Genomic DNA, 20,305 nt, shown 5'->3' with positions numbered 1-20,305 from the left:
GTACTCTAATTTCTTCAGAATTTGTCTCTGCCTTATATTAAAATTTGCAAAAAATTTACGCGGTTATAGTCGAGTTTACAACAGCAGACCAGTCGTATCTTATTTTCGCAATTTGGCGCCAATTCGAGATACCAAGCGCAGCCAGGTCCTTCTCCACTGCGTCGAATCCGCAGAAGCTTTCTCTTGAAAACTCGTAAAGTAGACTCTCTCGTAGTACTCTCATCGTCCATACCTCTGCACCATTTAGCAGGACGAGTGACTTATAGAGTTTGGTTTTTGTTCGTTGGGAATGAGCTTTTGCCTACTCAGTCCGAAGTAGCACCTGTTGGCAAGAGTTATCATGCGTTGGATTCCGAGGATGGAGTCATGTGTAGAAGTTCACGCCAGTGAAGATAGTTCTCTGAATGCCATTCACTTGGGAGTGGCCAGAAACGATTCTTTTACATATGGCTCATGCAGCTCACGACTAAGTATCCTCTGGATAGCCAAACAAAAATCCGTTTGAAGGCGAGCTAAAGTGAAAAGGCGAAACATCCCTTCCTCAAGATTGTGCGCTGCGTTTAGGACCCGCCACGTTAAAAACCATACCAAGGAAAAGAAAACAACAGCCTGGAAAAAATGTTACAATTATTTAGTAATACAACAATATATTCTTTATTAACAATTATTTGATTCCTTGAATTTTAAACAAAATTAAAAAAAAAAATAAACTTCGGGTGCACCCTTCACTAGTTCAAATTTTCCTTACAAAAACTTGATTTTGATCGTCCGTTTATATGGCAGCTATGAGTGGTCCGATCTGAAAAATATATTTAGGAATTGAAGCGATACTTTGAATAATCCATGCCAAATTTTGCGAAAATAATTTGTTAAGGGGTCGGTTTCTTCGGAGATAATCTATTCAAATTTCATGAAGATATCTTGTCTTTGAATGTTTAGTTTTGTTATAGCTACCATATATGGTATAGTAGTCGTATATCGGCGGTTACGACAAATGAACAGCTTCTTGGGAGGAAAAGTTGCGCTAGTGTCACTCTTGTCTTACTCGGCAAATCGAGCTCTTGTTCTGCGATGGGTAGTGTTTGGACTCCAAGTACATTCACTGAGAGAGAGTGAAAGAGAGTGTTAATAGCTCCAAGGAAATGGAGTTCAGAGCCTGTCGAAAATTGGCCGCGTCCGAAATGTGGTCAGTATATTTTTGAAGTTCGTCGACGCGACGGAGGAATGCTCTCCTGATGTTCCTAGGAGACGGCTTCGCTCCAAACGGATGACGGCAGGAATGGTTTCTGCGAAAACAGCCGATCAGAAACTGCTTGCTGAGAAAAATATCTTGCTCTTTTACAGGAAACATGCGAGACTCCTTGTGTAGATGGCTAAATCGACTCAGCCCATCACGCGAATCATATATGTACATACATTTATTATAGGATCTTCACGTTTCTTTCTTTGTGTTACTTCTTGGCAAACTTAATATACCCTTTTATATAAATAATAATAAATAGACGTCATGGGAGTTAAATTCATGGTAACACTAATATCGAACTAAAAATGCAAGCAGAGTATCTAGCATTAGTTTTTAGATTTTTTAGAATGCATTGTAAGCAAATAGTTCAATCAATATCCAAAGGACACTTGTCATCATGCGAATGACCAACACATTCCAAAGCTGGACAGTGTTCGGAATCCCACATACCAGGACCACATCTTTTACATAAGCCACTCAAAGTACACGGTATTTTTGATAATTGGCGATATTGATATAATAGACCACGAGCTTTTCGAAGAATTAATTCTCCATCCATATACATAGCGAGTGAACTAAAATAAAATAACATTTCATCTGCCCGCAAATCCTGAGCTACTACATCGTCGGCATAAACGGCAATAATTGCCAGACATAAAAATAAATGAAAATAATCAGTAAGATAGTTGGACCAACACGCTTCCCACATTCGGATAACTACTGATTCGGTGAACTCGCGTTTAAAACATAAAATTAGCCATCGGTGACAAAAAAGTAGCTCCATTGAACTGCTATGACATTGTAAATGCTCATAAAGCCGAGGCAACATAATGCGGATTAGTTCCCTCAAATAGTTTAAGTTTTTATCAATATCTGCGTCGGTAGGTGCACATACAAAAAGAGAACGTTGTAGTAAACCTACAAAGCTCCAAAACGTCTCCGATTCATTTTGTATTTCACACAATACTGGAGCTAATAAGTCGCTCATTCCCTATATAATGAAATGAAAATAATTGCTTTAAAAACCAAAGAAGAAATAAGCTTCAAATTGAATTTACCTGCGTATAACTGTTTCCTGCATTATGAAAGGCATAATTCAACAAAATGTTTTTCATAATTTCTCTGTTTGGATTATCGTCTCCATAAAAGAATGCATTAGAGCGATCTATTCTTGCTATATCTTTTTCCACAACACATTGCACCGACTTCCAGAAATGAATTTGTTCTTCTGGCGACATCGAGTATAAGCGTTTACGGGTTATTTCTTCATATTCTTGCTTTCTAATATCCATAAAAACAGCTCGGTCATCAAATGTTGACGAAAACGAATAGCATTTTAATAAGAAAGGCCATATTGTTCTTCTTAAGCCTTTCTCCAAACCGCCAAAAAAAACACATTTGCGAAGAAGCAAATCATCTTCAATTTGTCCTTTTATATTAATTAGAGTTCCATAAAAGAAATTAGTTGTTATTTTTCTAACGCTGCCTTCGTCGGGATGCAATTCACGTTTCTTTATCTCTGGGCGGCATACCATGAATTGACGATACGGTAAGTTCTGTTGCTTTTGTCCAGGTGTAAATGCAATGTTGTGCAGAAAACCGTGCCATTGATGAAGAACCTATAGAAAATTATATAATAATAAATTAAATAATTATTTAAGGAAATTGTGCATCGAATTTTCTATCACATACAGTAAATAAGAGAGAAATTCTCTGAGTCTTGCATTGTTGCACAAAGTTAAATTTTTTATTCTAAAATATATAAGAGTTCGAGAGAATTCCATTACAGAAATGTAGAATGAATAATCAAATTTAATATTTAAAAGGTTTAATATACAATTAAAAACAATAGAACAGAACTTAAAGAACTTGTTTTTCTTAAAACCATGTACATACATATGTATTTCGGAAAAAATGTTAATTTTAATGATTACATGATTTAATTATATATAAAGTTGTATCGATATCAAAAAAAAAATTAAAAAAAAAGTATTTTAAGGGGTCAGTTGGGTAATCTGACCTGTTTTTTTCATAGAAATTTTTATTCTACAATAGAACTTTTTCCACATATCGTGAGGTACACACATACATATGTATATCGTAGAGTGTATAAACATTTTTTTTTGGAATTTTTAGATGACATCTGTCGGAGAAATGGCTGGGTGAATGATATGCGTTTTATACATGAATTTCTTTTTTTGACTCGAAACCGTAATTTTGGTATTTTAAAATACGGAGATAGTGGTTTTACCTTTGTATCACAGTGTATTGAGAGCTTGAATAAATGGCCACAAAGGTTATTCGAAATTATTTGTTTCAAAATATCATATTCTGAAATTTCACAAATTAATGCTACCATTAAACACTAATTTCGAAAAAGTATACATAAAATTGGTTTGACAGCATTTTCGAATTTTTTTTCAACATCAATCTGTGATTTCTGTCACTTTTCAATGCCTTAAAAACGATAATGTAGTTATTTATACCATTAGATATTTTAAATATATATATTTTTTTATAAAAAATTACTCTAACTCTAAAATTATATCGACTGCTATATACATATCTTCTCGCAACTGTCTTTCAAAACATTTACACACACCCCGTTTGCTTTATGTACCCAAGTGTCACAATACACTTGTAGATTAAATCGGCTGTGTACCGCTTTCACTTTCGAATTCTTTTCGTTAACTTTTGGCTTTGTTGTTTGTAAAACCTAATGTCATCTGACCAAAGTGGTCTAAAGTTCGTATGTATTTATAAAATATATTTATAAATGTACATATATACAACTGTTTACGTATGTTAAATTTGCTAGAGAAACATTTTGTGATTTATTTCTCTTGAGGATTATGGCCAACACATTGAAAGTGCTATAAGCAGACAGAAAAAATTCTAGCAAACACTTGTTTATATGAAGAGTATGCAAATGTATTGAAATATTTAAGAAATACCTCATTTTTAATACCTTTTGTCTAGAGGAAAAATTTTTTATGTTACTTACCTGCATTGTAAGGAAAAATACCAGCCGATTTTAAATATTTAAGCTACTCATATTTTAAGATAAGAATAAAAAAAAGTGAAGCGGCGGACTTTTAGCACTTTATTGTTCAGTTTACTTAGAATAATACGCCTTCCTAATTTAAACCGAAAATCCGGGAAAAATATATGTACTTACATGCATACTAATGTACAAACATTTGTGCGTTTAAGGCCGGGCATTGGTTAAGGTATTTAGCAACGATTTGCGACTCTTATCAGTGCTTAAGGCAAATATTTAAATATTTCCATAAAAAATATGTTTGATAATCCATAAAATATGGCAAAATGATTAAGCAATATTATAAACGGCTGGGTATGAAAATACCTATAATCTTTGAACAGTGCTGAGCTTGTTCGAAAATAAAGCAAAATATTTCAAACATTATTACTTACATATACTCGTATAGGCATATATGGAGATGCATACATACATATATTCATTATAGATATGTTCATTACATCTCAAAGTGAAATCTCAAACTCAACTGACTGTTTGGCTAGACAGCGGAAAACCGTGAAAGTCATGCATAGATAACAGTAAATTTGTACAAATAAAATAATGAGCTCTGCTGGCAGGCAAAAGGCAATGACGATAGCCCCAAAATTGACCCCTGTCATGAAGTTAGAAGCCGTTGACTGCAGCAAACAAGTGAATATGGAACAGCAGTGAGAATCTATAAGTAGGGGCATTTGATTATGTATGCACATTAGGGTGATCCAAAAACAATATTAACGAATTTGATTATATAGGTATGCACATTAGGGTGATCTTAAAATATTATTAACAATTTTTTTGTATATGCACATTAGGGTGATTCCTAAAAAATTATTAACGAATGTATAGGTTAACAAGAAAAAACATTAACTTCGGTTGCACCGTGGAAATATTTCGACAAAAAACAAAGTTTTCTGCATAAGCTATATGCTATAGTGACACAATCTACGCAATTTTTTTCGGAAATTGCATTATTGATTTGCCCATGCCGAATTTCCTGAAAATATCTCATCAAATGCAATATTTTTCCATGCAAGCGCTTGATTCCGGTCGTTCAGTTTGTATACCAGCTATATGCTATAGTCGTCCGATATCGGCATTTCCGACAAATGAGCAACTTCTTGGGGAGAAAAGCAAGTGTGCAAAAATTCAGGCCGATATCTCTAAAACTGAGAGATTAAAACACCCTTTTTAGGGTATAAAAGGAATGTACAGAAAAAATTTTTCTGCATGGTTTCTGCAGGTTGCTTTAGTTTACTTTTAAGAGGTTTCGATAAACAGTCAAAGCTTCCCATATAAAAAAAACGGGTTTCCTTAAAAATGCTATGACTTTTACACAAGTTGTGAGAAAATTTCTTAAAACCAGGGTTCCAAAAATATTTACCTCAAGGCAATTTCTAACATTTCCTAATTTTTTTTTATTGCATGCTCTCAAATATGTATTCAGATAATTCCTATTTTTTTTTATGTACCATTCAAAAATCTACTATCTAAGATTCACCAGCATAATTTATAAAAGCTTAGAATTTCCTACTGAGCATTCATTGATAGTATAAAAACACATAAAGTCATTTAAAAATGTGTTTAGCCATGCCTTTTCGCCTCTAATATCAACCTTATCACAAATAAAGAACTTTTTCATGCAACCACGCAAGACAGGCCCCCATCGCTGAAGACCACGTTGTCGGAATGACGCAAACACTTAAATAGAACATAGCGATACGCAAACACCACACTACAAAAGTATGTATACTTGTAGTCACCTACAGTAGATTTGGGTTTGCGCTTGCTTTAAAATATATCGACAGTAGTGCTGCGGGTACTTAGATATGTATTTACATTTGTTTTTAATCAACGCGAAGGCACCACCAACGGCAAGCATGTGAGCATTATTTAAAGTGAATGAATAAATATTGACTCTTTCGCATTGGTCATGTCCACGTGTTGCGTCTACGCAAAGGAGCAAAGGAGGAACGCCGGGCGCGCGTTTAAGTTATTGCTCCAATTTGTAGACATATGTACATATATGTAAATAGCTACATATACATATGTAAATAGATACATATTTGCTCGCATAGGAATAGTTCAGTTTGAGTTAACAATTAGCAGGTTTGGCTTCCTGCACTAACGGCGACTATACAAAAGATACATATGCATATGTATGTATAAACGAGTCTATAGCAACGCGCATATATGTTGTTGTAAGTGTATGCTTTGTTGTAATTATCATTCTAATTTATTTGTATTACTACTTACAAATTTGTAGACGATTTTTTTCATAGCATGTTAAGTGTTTGAGTATACACTTAGCTTACTTCGGTGTAAAATTGGCTCAAATTTCTCCAAAATTTGCATGTTTGCTCTTCAAATTTGCACCCGGTGCATGTTCATAAGTGCTATCGTAAATTAGTACATAATTCATGCAATTGGTTCATAAATCAAACAGACTGTATTATTATCTGTACCCTAGTCTATATAAATGATAATCGGAAATATTTGCATGATTGGCATAAAAAGTAGCGGAAATGAGACTGACTATAAATTTATGACTTGCTATAATTCCAGCGATGATTGTATATTATCTTTTTTATAAGACTAAATATTTATTATATGATTTTAGCGAAACGTATCACCATTCTAGAATGAAAGCTAAACAAATTTATATCAAAATATCAGGGTTTTCTAATTGAAAAAATATTCAATCGATTCATATTTTCAATCAATAAATCTCTCTGTTAACGCATATATTTTTGGCAATGCCGAGAAAAATAAACAAAAAGAACAGTTTTCCTAAAAAATATGCCTTCAAACTTGAAGCCGAAATATCATCAAAATACGTATAAAACGAGATAGATATTCCATTAGATAGCTGTCGGAAAAAACAAATAGCTTCAATTCGATAAATTTTAGAGAGTAGCAAATCGAAGAAACAACTGGTTTAAATACAGGAGACTGTTATAAATATAGGAGACTAGTATAAATACCAGAAACTTATATAAACGCTGCGATTCGGCAAATTTCGGAAAGTAGCGTATCGAATAAATATCTGGTATAAATACAGGAGACTGGTATATATACTGGAGACTGTTATAATCGATTCGATTCGCCAAATTTTAGAGAGTGTTGAATCGAACAGACAACTGGTATAAATACACGAAACTGGTACAAATATAGGAGACTAGTATAAATATTAGAAACCACTTCAGTTTGCCAAATTTTAGAAAATAGTGAATAGAACAAACAACTGGTATAAATATATGAGACTGGTATAAATACTAAAACTTGGGGTAAGATGCTACAAATTTCAATGAAAAGTGGTTATATACTTTATTAAACTATCTTATATATATTGTAGTCTACTGCTATTATTTTTCACATGTACTCATATGCTGCTTGAAAAGCTAGCAAAACTGAAATCCATCACTAACGATGCCTAGTTAGATGTTGCTTATTAGTTAACCCGAAATACTCATATGACTCCCTTAATCTAGCCGCAATCAAAAGGCTTCCGAAACCATATACATAGATAGACGCACTGTGCCGAATATCTTCAAGTATTCTGAATCTGGTAGGGGTCAACCAAACCCCTCATGCCTAACAATGAAGTGATAGTTTATATAATTAAAGAATGAAGTCTTCAACTAAAGTGGTTTTTCAATGCCAGAAAAAATTAAGATACAGTGAAATAAAACAAATGAAAAACTTCGTTCCAACTTCACACTTCGATGTGTTCATTGTATTTTGACAGTGACTTATTGGGCCAGAATAATCGATAACGTTTTTATGCAGGCAATCTTTGATCTCGGCACTTCACTGGCGGATACGATTTCTTATGTTTGGATCATCTGAAACACAAAAACCCAATTTATTCTTAAAAAGTACGTGAATGGCTATCGTCCCTTCTAGAATCATGAAAAAATGTTGATAAATACAAAAGTAATTAACGTTTTGTTTTTTAATTTTTCCCGTGTTTTTTTACATAAATTTTGTCATAACATTATCAATAAATTAAAAAAAATATAGGGACGATAACCAGGCGTTTTCTGAACATTTCGAACACATCGGTTGAGTATGTCCGCCAGTTTAAAAAAGTTTGTTTTGAGAAAAACGCGTTTAAAGTTTCAGGTGGGCACTCCGAGGGCTCCAAACGTCGAGCGGTATTATTATTTTTGGACCTTTTTCAAAACCTTCCAATGGCAAAGTGGGTTTCTACATTAATTCTAAGGGTAAAAGGGAACAGAAAATGCAAAAAACAAAAATTTTTTGAAAAAAGATTACCCTACTGACCCCTTAACTGATAATGCATAGGAAGAATTTATAAAAATCTCCAAATCGTCATAATGTTAACAAGAAAATGTTGAAAAAGACATACAATTTTTTCGTATAATGGATTAAAAAATATTTTCGCAAGAAAAAGTTCGGCCCCAAGTAAGGCGACCTTATATAACTGAGTGAAGAAGCAGCTTCAATATACCCTTTTTAGTGATTAATACATAAATACCATAATGGTGTATAATTAATAAAAAATTGTCTTCTTATAAACAAACATGCATAATGATATATATGAAGAAAGCTAATAAAAGAAGGGATGAAGTATGATTTTTGTTTTTCAGTGAGAAAAATACCGATACAACTCCATACAAATGCTGCGGTGCAAATTATCCTCGTGTACTTATCTTTGGAAAATAACTTTTTTTTTACAAATAAATTTTATAAAGTAGTTTAGTCAGCAAAGACGCCCACTATAGCATTTCAGATATAATTTCTCCAATTAATGTAACCATCGGCGGATACTAACAAAATAATGACCTTATTAAATACATAAGGTAATCGGCGAATATTTGAAAATTTTTATAGCAATTGATCCTATGTGAACAATAACACAACTATACAAAAACAAATTCTTTTTTCGTCGCCCTAGATATTTTAGCACATTGTGTCCATATTACGACCTTATTCATGAAAATATTCAATGTGGTCTTGTTTTTAAGATAATCGCATTTCTAATATTTTGATAAATATCAACTTGTTAGTAAAGTTAAATTTTGTTTCCCAGATTGGGGTTCTACGCATCTTTTCCCGCACATACAACAAGATACAGCACTTACCAATTTTCATACACGATGCACTAGGGTGCTTCAAAAAAAACCCTTTCGATCTGAACGGGACGTATGTGTCCCGGTGTATTTTCAAAGATACCTAGCGTAGAAAATAAGTAGTTAATAAAAAGGATTAAATTAGTCCTATTTCGTAGTTTATACTATTTGTAACGCTATTTATTTGCTTTCGTGATATTTTAAATAGTAAACACGTGTTCATTTGCCAAAATAGAGCTAATGGTTGAACGCGTATTTCATTTCGCAGTGAATTTTGTGATAATTGTATGTTTACTGTTTCTAAATCGGATGAAGTCTTAATAAATAGTTGTGCTAGTGTTTTTGACATATTGTGAAGTTGGTGAGTACTAATATTTTATTGTATTTTTGTATGTATAAGTTTGTGGGATATATGTGTTCCATCAGTATTCTTGTTTGGCTAAAAATGTGCCAGTCAGGATCCGACGTAGACATTTATTGGCAACATTTTATATCAATTAATAGTTTTATAACTTTTGTACAGACTAACAATGTCAAAAACAATAGATCGCAATGCAATTGCTAATATCTTGGTGTCTTCTGAAGATGGTGAATACTTTTCAGGCGTTAGTAGTAATGAATATAAGCTTACAGACCGTGAGGAGTCTACTACTGAAAGCAGTGATGGTAAGCATATTGAACATCAAGACGAGGCTGTAAAGATAACTTACAAGAGGTAAACTCTGCATGCAGTTTTCAGAATACCTGAACTATTTGGTCTGCACCCACCCAATGTGAGCTTTGTTCCAAGAAAAACTGTGAGCAGCCTTCGAAATCCAGATATACACAGGACAACGTTTTAAAAAGACTGATAATCCTTACGATATAATATATAGTAAGTAATCGTTGTAAGTAATTGTCATTCATCTGAAATGTCGACTACAGAAAAAAAATAAAAAACGGCCAAAAAGCTAATGTAGACTGCCCCGAAATGATAGATTTTTACAGAGAGATAATGGGCGTTGATCGAGCTGACCAAATCGCAGGCCAATACGAATTGGACCGGAAGTCTACCAAATGGTTGAAAAAGGTTTTTTATAGACTTCTTATGATCTCCTTGGAAATTCCTGGGTAATCAGTTCTCAACTGGGACGAAGTAAAACCCACTCTTTGATTTTAAGATAGTTTTGGCTGAAAACATGATTGAAGATGGAAAGAAGAAGACATCTGTTCGTCGCAGTGGTATATCTGGAAGAAAAAGAAAAATAGTCGCTGGGCACCTACCGGTACAAATTCGCAATCAGAGGCGTTGTGCTGGTTGCACAGAACAAAAGAAGGAGAGGCGTACAAAAACAATATGCGAAGATTACTCTCTGCAAGAATTGTTTTGCACCTTATCACAAATAAATACCAGTTTTCAAATATTTTCATTCACTTCAAATTTATTTTATTTTATAGCATAATATGGGATATGTATTTTACTCGTGTTTACCGAAATTGTCATTGTCTTAAAAATCAAGCTAGCTTTTATATAAAAACTAGTTGAAATAATATTTAAGCCTTGTGAGCGTTAAGTACTGAACGGGATAAATATGTCCCATCCAAAAATACTAACGGATATTTGTCCTAATCCCTCCGCCTCTGATTCAATGAAATAGTTTTTTAACGGAAAATACGTTTTTACTATGCCTGTTACTCGATTGATTATGCGAAATATGTTTTATTTACTTCAACGGCTTTTCGGATCGAAAGGGTTAAGCTACAGCGCCTGGCTTGAGGGAGGACTTTTTGTCTGTCAATCACTAACATTTGAGGGGGTAAGAGTTGAAAAAAACTTTAATTCCGCTAAATACTTAGGAATGACAATTGACTCTAAGCTACGGTGGAAAGTTCACGAAAAAAACAAACGTAATGAGCTGGACATGCGACTCAAAAATTATAATTGGTTAATCGGTAACAAATCAATGTTATTAATCGAAAATAAATTACTTATCTATAAACAAATACTCCGACCGATATGGAACTATGGTGCAAACAATAAGAAAGTCATCCAACAATTTCAGAACAAAGTAGGGTCAAACCACGTGAAGTGGGCCATGAAAAATTCGAAAAATCTCCGATTATGAAAATTAGCAGTTCATTAGGAAAGGGACATTGAAAAGACATTGAATTCTTTGTCCCCCTACCTCTCTTAAAACGTATGGCACAGCCATCGTTGCGCAGTTCGCTCGTAAGCTCCCGACATCTGTGTCGCAAGAAAAGCATAAGCGCAACGATCGCATATTGCGCAACGATGGTTGACCGAACAGTTGGGCTTACGAAAGGTGTGTGCACGATTTGTTCTGCACAAATTGACTGACGATCAAAAATTGCTCAGAATCCAACATTCGAAGGACGATTATTTGACCAAAAATCACATTTTAACCATTAACCAGTCCCCGTATTCACCTGATATGGCACCGTGCGACTTCTTCCTTTTCGGAAAAATGCATTTGCCCATAAAAGGTAATCGTTATGCAGACGTAGAGGCCATTCAAAAGGCTTGCACCAGCATATTGACGGCCTTATCGGCCAACGAGCTAAAACACTCATTCGACATGCTTTTGGGCCGTGCAAAAAGCTGTATTGAAGCAGAAGGAGACTATTTTAAATAAAATAAATTGATTTTGCCGAAAAAACCATTTGTTGTTTTTTTATTTTTAATCCTGTTTACTTTGGAACGCACCTTGTAAAATAACTATATATATTAAAATAATAGAAATGAAAATAAAAAAGTGAAAAAGAGAAGTTAATAGGTGCAATTTGTGAAAGATATGCTGAAGAAATTCCCACAATGGAAGAAAGCAAGTATCAAAAATTTATTGTACGGATTTTATTTAAAAATTACGTTTGTTTTAGGTGATGATGATTAACAGGAGGAGATCGAGGATAACTTTAGAATAAATGAAATGCCTGGACATCTAAACTATATTGATTGTTCCAAAATTAGATTGGCCGAAGCACCTAGTAGAAAATCATGAAATTATTTTTCTCGCAAACTCATTTTGTCGAAATACAAGTAATCTGTGATCATCGGTTACTTATAAGACAAACTACATTCGGTTACCCGGGAATTGTTCATGATGCAAAAATATTTTCCGACATTTGGCTTTCAATATCCGAATCGATTTTTTTGAACTTCGCAATGGATAGCTGGAGATAGTGCATATCCATTGAGGGAATTTTAAGCAGCACCATTTAGGCAAAATTGTGTATAGAATATACCAGAGAAGAAAGTGACAAGTTAAATAAATACTTTTCTAAATACCGTGTGCGCATTGAACATTGTTTCGAAACATTAAAAGAAAAGTTCTATAGCTTAACAAAAAAGATTGTAATAAATGGATGATGGTTTGTTGTATTTTGCACATGTTCAAACAACGAAGTTCATAAAAACAACATTAAACTCTGCACCAATTTTTTCCTTCAACAAATCTTAGATTTAGTCTGTTAAATTTCATTCAGAATCAACCAAGCATTTAGTGTCTTAAGTATATATGGATGCAAAGAACTAGAACGCCGTTTTCATAAATGTTTAACGTCTCTTTTTGTATAATTTTCATCATTTCTAAACAATCGTATTTTTGTATACATTTTCTCTCAATAAATATAATTTGTTAACAACTATTTCATTTAGAATAAATGTAATTATTTATTTATAACAAGTTCGAAAAAAAACCTGAATAAAAATATATGTTAGATTCCTTTTTAGCAAAACGAAGTAATTTTATTTAATATATGTACATATGTCCGTATGTAAGTGAAAAATATTTATACAAAATGGATGACGACAAATTTATAAAAACCCTCATAAAGTTGACAATTTTTTATATGGGTTTCTTTAAAACTTTAGTAGCATTTATTTCAGCCATAGCTAATCGCTCCTTCATTTCAAGTTCAAGAATTTTATACTTTCCTTGACTTTCGAACATTTTTTTCTTAAGCTGAAATTCTTTTTCTTTTAAATCTAACTCCCGATCGCCTTAAACTCCCAATTCCTGGCGGCACAATCTGCCTCCAACTTTTTTTTTGAACCCTTATAAATTCCTTTTGAACTTTCATAATTTCCAAGACGCCTGTTCGACTATATATACATTTGCGGCTTGTGCTATCACTTGGATTGGCATTAAGTCTTGGACTTAATATGTAATCTGTATTTTGTGCATTCTCTTCAAACTCAGATACTACTGGTGTTGGAGTTTATATACATATCTCCCTCAACATCAATTGCGTCTTTCGTAGCGTATCTACCTATTATGGAGCAATCACTTACCCTCCTTCCAAATATGTCTCAAATTGTAATACTGGCTAGACATTTTTAATAAGGTACCTTGGATTATTAATTATTAAAGTAAATTGACAATTAAATACCTGATAACACTTACCTTTAATGGTATCCATGCTACCAGCTCCCGTCGAGCCTTCCCATTTTTTGGCCTTATTCTAACTAATTCGCAGATTTCTAACCTTTGTTCGCACTAACTTCCATTCCATTTGAATTTTGTATTCTTCACAAAAACGTTTATAAAACTTATGATTGAGCAGACGACTTCTGCAAAACATTTACATTTAAATATTAAGTTAATTTACATATATATTTTATAACCCAAACAATTCTTAAGTTGGGAATCTTCAGATAGAAAGTCCATAAGCGCCTTTTCTTCTGGCACCGTCCACCTTCTTGTTGAATTGCAGCGGACACGTTTAATTTTTCCCTAAAATAAAGAAGACGTTTAAACAAAAGAATATATTTGTTTTTTAATGAAATATTACTTACTTTATTAGTTTCAGATGAATTCATTTATCATTTATTATTTATCTTTTTATTGAATCCACAAAGAAAATAATCAAACCCAGGGAAATACTGGAAATGCTATATAAATCCTATACTGACATATACACAAGGTTTGTTAGAAAAACGAAAACCATTATATGTGGTGTAAGAACCTACTTGTTTGCGTGAGTAATAAGACAATCGTGTATAGTATAATACTCCGGTAATTTATTGTCTCGTCTTCACAGCTTCACAGTATAAAGTGTACTAAACTAGAATGTGTATACATGTACGTAATTTACTCGGTATTGGTAGGCTCTCGTTGTTCGCTCTCTGGTTCGGTTCTTCACATCCCTCCTTTATTATAAAGCTTCAAACGTATTTTGGATCCGTCTTTAGGCTTGCAACTTCCAGAGGTATTGGTCCGATGTTCGTTGTGACTGTCAGTGGTTGATGGTTGAGGGCGAGGTGTGGATGTGGCAGGGGGTGTTATTCCAGACACTGCAGTTTGAGTTGAGTTTTCGCCTTGGACCTGAAGTGGCACCTTCTTAACGTGGCTTATATTCCTAAGAACGCGTTTTCCGTCAGCCGCTACTATCACTTCATTTTCACAACACTCTACGACTTCGTATTCCGTGGAGTTAAACGTGGGCGTAAGTTTATGTGAGGTCACTACGTTGCGAAGTAATACTTTGTCTCCCGGCTTTATATCAGATGGTTTTGCGATGCGGGTCGTATCCCCCTTCCTTTTCCCTTTTTGTTTATTTATCATATCCAAGTCTCGCGTTGCCGAGTCTAAAATATCATCAGATATATCTTGTATCCCCGGTATCTTGTGTCGAATCGTGCGGTTAAACATCAGTTCAGTTGGTGCGGATCCGGTAGTACCATGAGGGGTAACATTATACATTACAATTAATTTTCAAGCGTTTCACCAACGACTTATTCATATTTTCAACTTCGCCGTTTGCTTGAGGCCAATAGGGTGGTGTCGTGATTAGGGGGATGTTGTTATCTTTGCAATATTTTCTAAACTCTGTGCTAATAAATTGCCTTTTATTATCTGCTCTTAATGATCTAGGTAATCCTAAGCGACAAAAAATTGCTTGTAAAGCGTTAATTATTTCATCAGAGGTAATTTTCCTCAAGAATTTTATTTCTTGGTAGCGTGAATAATAATCAATTAAAACGAGTAGATATTCGTTATTCGGTAGGGGTCCCAACAGGTCTGTAGCTACACATTGCCAAGGGCCATTTGGAAATACATGCCTTTGCATCGGCGCAGGATTATTTGGACGTGAAACCATTAAACAGTTACGACAATTTTTCTCAAAGGTTTCTACTTCTCTGTCAATTAAAGGCCACCACACTTTTGCCCTCAACCTTCTTTTCATGGCGGATTCACCAGGGTGTCCTTCATGAGCTAGCTCCAAAACCTTCGCCCGTAGGTCTGTTGGTATAACTATCCGGGTGCCGCGCAAGATTATATCACCAACTGTTGTTAATTCGTGTCTAAATGGAAAGTATCTATTGATAGTATTTTATGGCCAGCTGTCACATTTAATACACTCCATGGCTTCAGTTATTTCTTTATCCCTTGAACCCTTCTCTGAGATCTCGCTTATGGCCAATGCTGTTGGTGTTGAATTGGAAATTATGTGAAAAATAGATTTCTCTACGTTGTCATCAAAGGACTTCGCTCTTTCCAATTTACATAACCTCGAAAGGGAGTCCGCAATATTTTCTTTTCTTGAGCGGTATATAACTTTAAATTTAAACGACTGAAGCCCCAACAGCCACCGTTCAATTCTCGCAGGTGGTTTTGAAGTTGGCTTAAATATGGTTTCAAGAGGCTTATGATCGGTGACCAATTCAAAGTCTAGTAATACTAAGTAGTAATAGAACCTCTCGACAGCCCATACAAGCGCCAAACTTTCTTTTTCTGTTTGAGAATATCTTTATTCTACCTCCGAAAGGCTTTTACTGGCAAAAGAAATAATATTCGGTTCATTATTAGAATTAAACTGTATAAGGACTGCACCCAAAGCCACAAGACTCGCATCCGCAATAACCCTTGTTATATTTGAGGGATCAAAATATGATAAGGTGGGTATGTTTGATAAAAGATGTTTCAGTTTTGCAAAAGCGTTTTGTTGTGTGGGGCCTCATATAAATTTTGCATCTAACTTAAGTAGCTTTCTCAGCGGCTCTGTCGTATCAGCCATATCCGGTATAAATTTTCCGATGTACGTGATGAGGCCAAGAAACCTTCTTGTTTCTTCTTTTGTTTGCGGTGCTCTAAACTCCATAATTGTTTTAATTTTGTCCGGGTCCGGAAATATACCTACATCCGACAATACGTGACCAAAAAATTTAAGTTTTCTTGCCCCCCAAACGCATTTTTCATCATTGAGTAAAACATTGTTGTTCTTCAAAACCTCAAGTACATTTTCAACGGCTGAGTCATGATCTTTTTCCGATTTCCCATATACGATAATATCGTCTAAATAATTCAAGCAATTTTGACACGTCGAGAGTAGCTCCTCGAAAACCCGCTGAAATATTTCTGGGCGGAATTGATGCCAAACATTAATCTTTTGTAACGAAACAAACCTTTATGTGTTATGAATGTTGTAATTTCTCGACTTGATTCTTCAAGTTCCAATTGGTGATACGCCCATTTAAGATCAAGTCGAGAAAATATTTTTGCATCGCTCAGTTTCGTCATAAAGGTATCGAACGTGGGCACAGCTTTATTGGCCCTACGCATATCGACGCAAAGACGAATTTCACCATGATCTTTTAGAACTACGACAATTGGTGAGATCCATTGAGTTGGACCCCTAACTGGCTCCTTTGCGAGCGCTTCTTCTAATTTCTTCTCAACTTGTTTCTCTAGGGCAACTGGAATGCGACGTAAATGCTGTTTGACTGGTTTAATGGACTTATCAAACTATAGCTTTATCTTAATATTGAAAATTTTCGGAAACGGTTCTATTTTCTCAATTCTATTTACGTCAAGCCCCAATATCAATACCTTGAGTTGAATTGCAGTATCTCGGCCGAGAAGAGATTGTTTCCCATCTTTTATTACATAAAAAGTAGCTATAACTTCCGTACCCTTTCTCACCCCTATTGGTGCCTCGAAAACATATAAGACTGTTAAAATTTTATTAGCTGCATTCAACGCATTCCAAACGTCTTGACCTAACAAGTTAAACCTAGATCCTGAATCTATTATCATAGGGACAGTATGTCCAACAATCGCAACTTATCAATTCGTTCGTCGATTCGCACGATTCCACTTGAAGGCAATCATATTGTAGGGAATCATCTGATGAGTCGTTGTTAACTTTTTCGATACACCTAACTTTTGACGGATGTAATCGGCGCTGTTTCGAATTATTGTATTTTACGTCGCCGAGTTTTCTTTTTAAACTCTTTGTTTTGCATTTGCGTGAGTAATGCCCTATTAATCCACATTTATTGCATTTAGCATTTCTTGCTGGACAATTAATGTCAGAGCTCACGTGCCCCGCCTGACCACATCTACCACACTCACCCCCATTATTCCTGCTCCCTTTTGATTTTGCAACCACCCTGTTCACTTCTTCACCCTCTTTTTTAGGCAACATGTCCTGCGATTGTTTATATATCTGCTCATGAATCTGGCAAGCATCAATAATTTCTTTCAAGTCGTGTTCTTTTTCAAGTAAGCGTTTTTTAAGCTCCACTGGAGCCCACGACTCAATGAGTTTATCTTTTAGAGCGATGTCTATTTCGCTTTTTGTTTCGCCAAAATGACATTTAGAAGCTTTGTACCTCAAACGCAACAAGAAATTGTTAAAATTTTCGCTCTCCAAAGGCGCTATGTTTCTATATATGTGTCTCTCCGGCTGTTCAGTGTCAACTTCCACAATGGCCCCAGGGATATTATAAATTACCTCTTGTAGTTGTGGCCCACCTAAATGAAGCAGTTTGTTTCTTCGCTTTACCTCATTTGTAATATCTTCCGATTGAAGATACAGAGTAAACGACCTCAGCCATTTTTCCCACTCGCTTCGTAATAACGCCCTATCAATGCTATCGCACAGGAATGGTTTAATTTCGCTCATCTTGCTTGCTTTTATTTCTTCTTTAGCCAATTTAGTGCCCCGGACAGAAGTATATTTTACCAGTAAAGTGGCTTTTAATTTCCAATTAAATGCTTTCCCAATTTAATGGCCACTGTATTTGTCGCTCAACAAACCAATTTAACGGGCAGCCTCTTTACTTATTCAGTTGCGCCAATTGAATGGCCTAAAAAAAAGAAACGTCAAATGTTTATTTCATTTTCTCGCCAAATTTCCAATCTAATGGAACAAACCTTTGCTTATTAACTTGTATACTTTTTTTTTTTTGTTTGCTACGTCTCTTATTGACAGTTGTGCTGGTTTGATGAATGTAAAGAAATATTTTCTCCTTCGCTATTTCATCAACTATGTATGTGTGTATCAACTCGTTGCTTCGAGTTGACAGTTGTGCTGATTTGCTACATGTAAAGAAATATCTTCTCCGTCGCAATTACATCAACTATGTATATATGTATGTATATCAACTCGCTGCTTTTGACTCGCTAAGAAAAATCCGATGCAGAAAAACCGATGCTTTATTTGCGTGGAAGAAATTAAACAAATTTTAGTTTTTTTTCAACTGAAAGAAAATGTTCTGCTGCTACACATAATCCCATCCTCGTCGCCACTGTAAGAACCTACTTGTTTGCGTGAATAATAAGACAATCGTGTATAGTATAATGCTCCGGTAATTTATTGTCTCGTCTTCACAGCTTCACAGTATAAAGTGTACTAAACTAGATTGTGTATACATGTACGGGGGAAACTTTAGTATACCATCCCACGATTTCAGGGTTAAAAGTGGTATGGTTGGATAGTGCTGATGCACCAGATTAAGAATATATATAATTATTGCCGCCGCAAACTTATAGTTTTTGAGATATTTGCATTTAAAGTTGAAAATTTTGCAAATTTAATTTTGCAATTTCTCGACTTATGGTTAGTTTTTCTTCCGTATTATGCACTTTTTATACACTTACAATTCGCTACAATATTTCTACATACATATTTATTTTTTATTAATATTTTAGATATTTGCTTAAAATAAGCATTTTATATTTTACATAAATATTACTACACGCACAATAACAATAAGTGTTCCGTGTTGTCAAATAATAAGTGTTACCATATCACAAATGATTGAAAACAATAGAAATAAATAAAAAAAACTCAAATGCATGAAAAAAATTATCCTGGGCGACCAACACCTGGGTGTGTCAGGCTTTTACGATTGAAACTCTCTTTTTGCGTTGGCGGCCTTCGGCCGCGCTTCAAAAAAATAACCCTGGCCGATCCAACACCGGGGTGTGTCAGGTTTTTTTCGAGTAAAACTCCTTTTTGCGTTGGCGGCCTTCGGCCGCGCTTCAAAAAAATAACCCTGGCCGATCCAACACCGGGGTGTGCCAACACCAGGGTGTGTCAGATTTTTCTTCGAGTAAAACTCCTTTTTGCGTTGGCGGCCTTTGGCCGCGCTTCAAAAAAATAACCCTGGCCGATCCAACACCGGGGTGTGTCAGGTTTTTTTCGAGTAAAACTCCGTTTTGCGTTGACGGCCTTCGGCCGCGCTTCAAAAAAATAACCCTGGCCGATCCAACACCGGGGTGTGCCAACACCAGGGTGTGTCAGGGTTTTTTTTCGAGTAAAACTCCTTTTTTGATTATTACTCATGATATAGAAAGAAAAAAGGATAATGATTTATGTATTTGGCGTATAAACCTATTTTTTATTCGTTTGATAAATGTGTAGATATGGCAATACTTATTATTTGACAACACGGAACACTTATTGTTATTGTGCGTGTAATAATATTTATGTAAAATATAAAATGCTTATTTTAAGCAAACATCTAAAATATTAATAAAAAATAAATATGTAGAAATATTGTGGTGAATTGTAAGTGTATAAAAAGTGCATAATACGGAAGAAAAACTACATAACCATAAGTCGAGAAATTGCAAATTAAATTTGCAAAATTTTCAACTTTAAATGCAAATATCTCGAAAACTATAAGTTTGCGGCGGCAAT

At 34.7% G+C, this 20,305-nt stretch overlaps 1 protein-coding gene across 4 annotated transcripts in view; it reads right to left on the bottom strand.

Annotated features, from left to right (window-relative positions):
* Positions 1-619: 619 nt before the first annotated feature.
* The window catches only part of LOC120781756 (TBC1 domain family member 16), a 37,755-nt gene continuing 18,069 nt past the window's right edge, over positions 620-20,305 (bottom strand). The window contains exons 2-4 of one of the 4 annotated variants that reach the window (XM_040113989.1): positions 14,001-14,109; positions 13,780-13,946; positions 13,156-13,724 (exon numbers count right to left, since the gene is read on the bottom strand). In XM_040113989.1, coding sequence (XP_039969923.1) covers positions 13,873-13,946; positions 14,001-14,109 — 183 coding nt within the window. In that variant the 3' untranslated portion in view covers positions 13,156-13,724; positions 13,780-13,872. Of the gene's footprint in view, positions 2,235-2,301; positions 2,863-13,155; positions 13,725-13,779; positions 13,947-14,000; positions 14,110-20,305 lie in introns of those variants that run through there. The other 3 variants (XM_040113990.1, XM_040113991.1, XM_040113988.1) reach the window with 3 other exon arrangements.

Source organism: Bactrocera tryoni, unplaced genomic scaffold (assembly GCF_016617805.1).
Source record: "Bactrocera tryoni isolate S06 unplaced genomic scaffold, CSIRO_BtryS06_freeze2 scaffold_7, whole genome shotgun sequence".
In the NCBI taxonomy this organism is placed as follows: Eukaryota; Metazoa; Arthropoda; class Insecta; order Diptera; family Tephritidae; genus Bactrocera; species Bactrocera tryoni.
The sequence above is the reverse complement of the archived record's forward strand: the minus strand, read 5'-3'. Positions and strand labels throughout refer to the sequence as shown.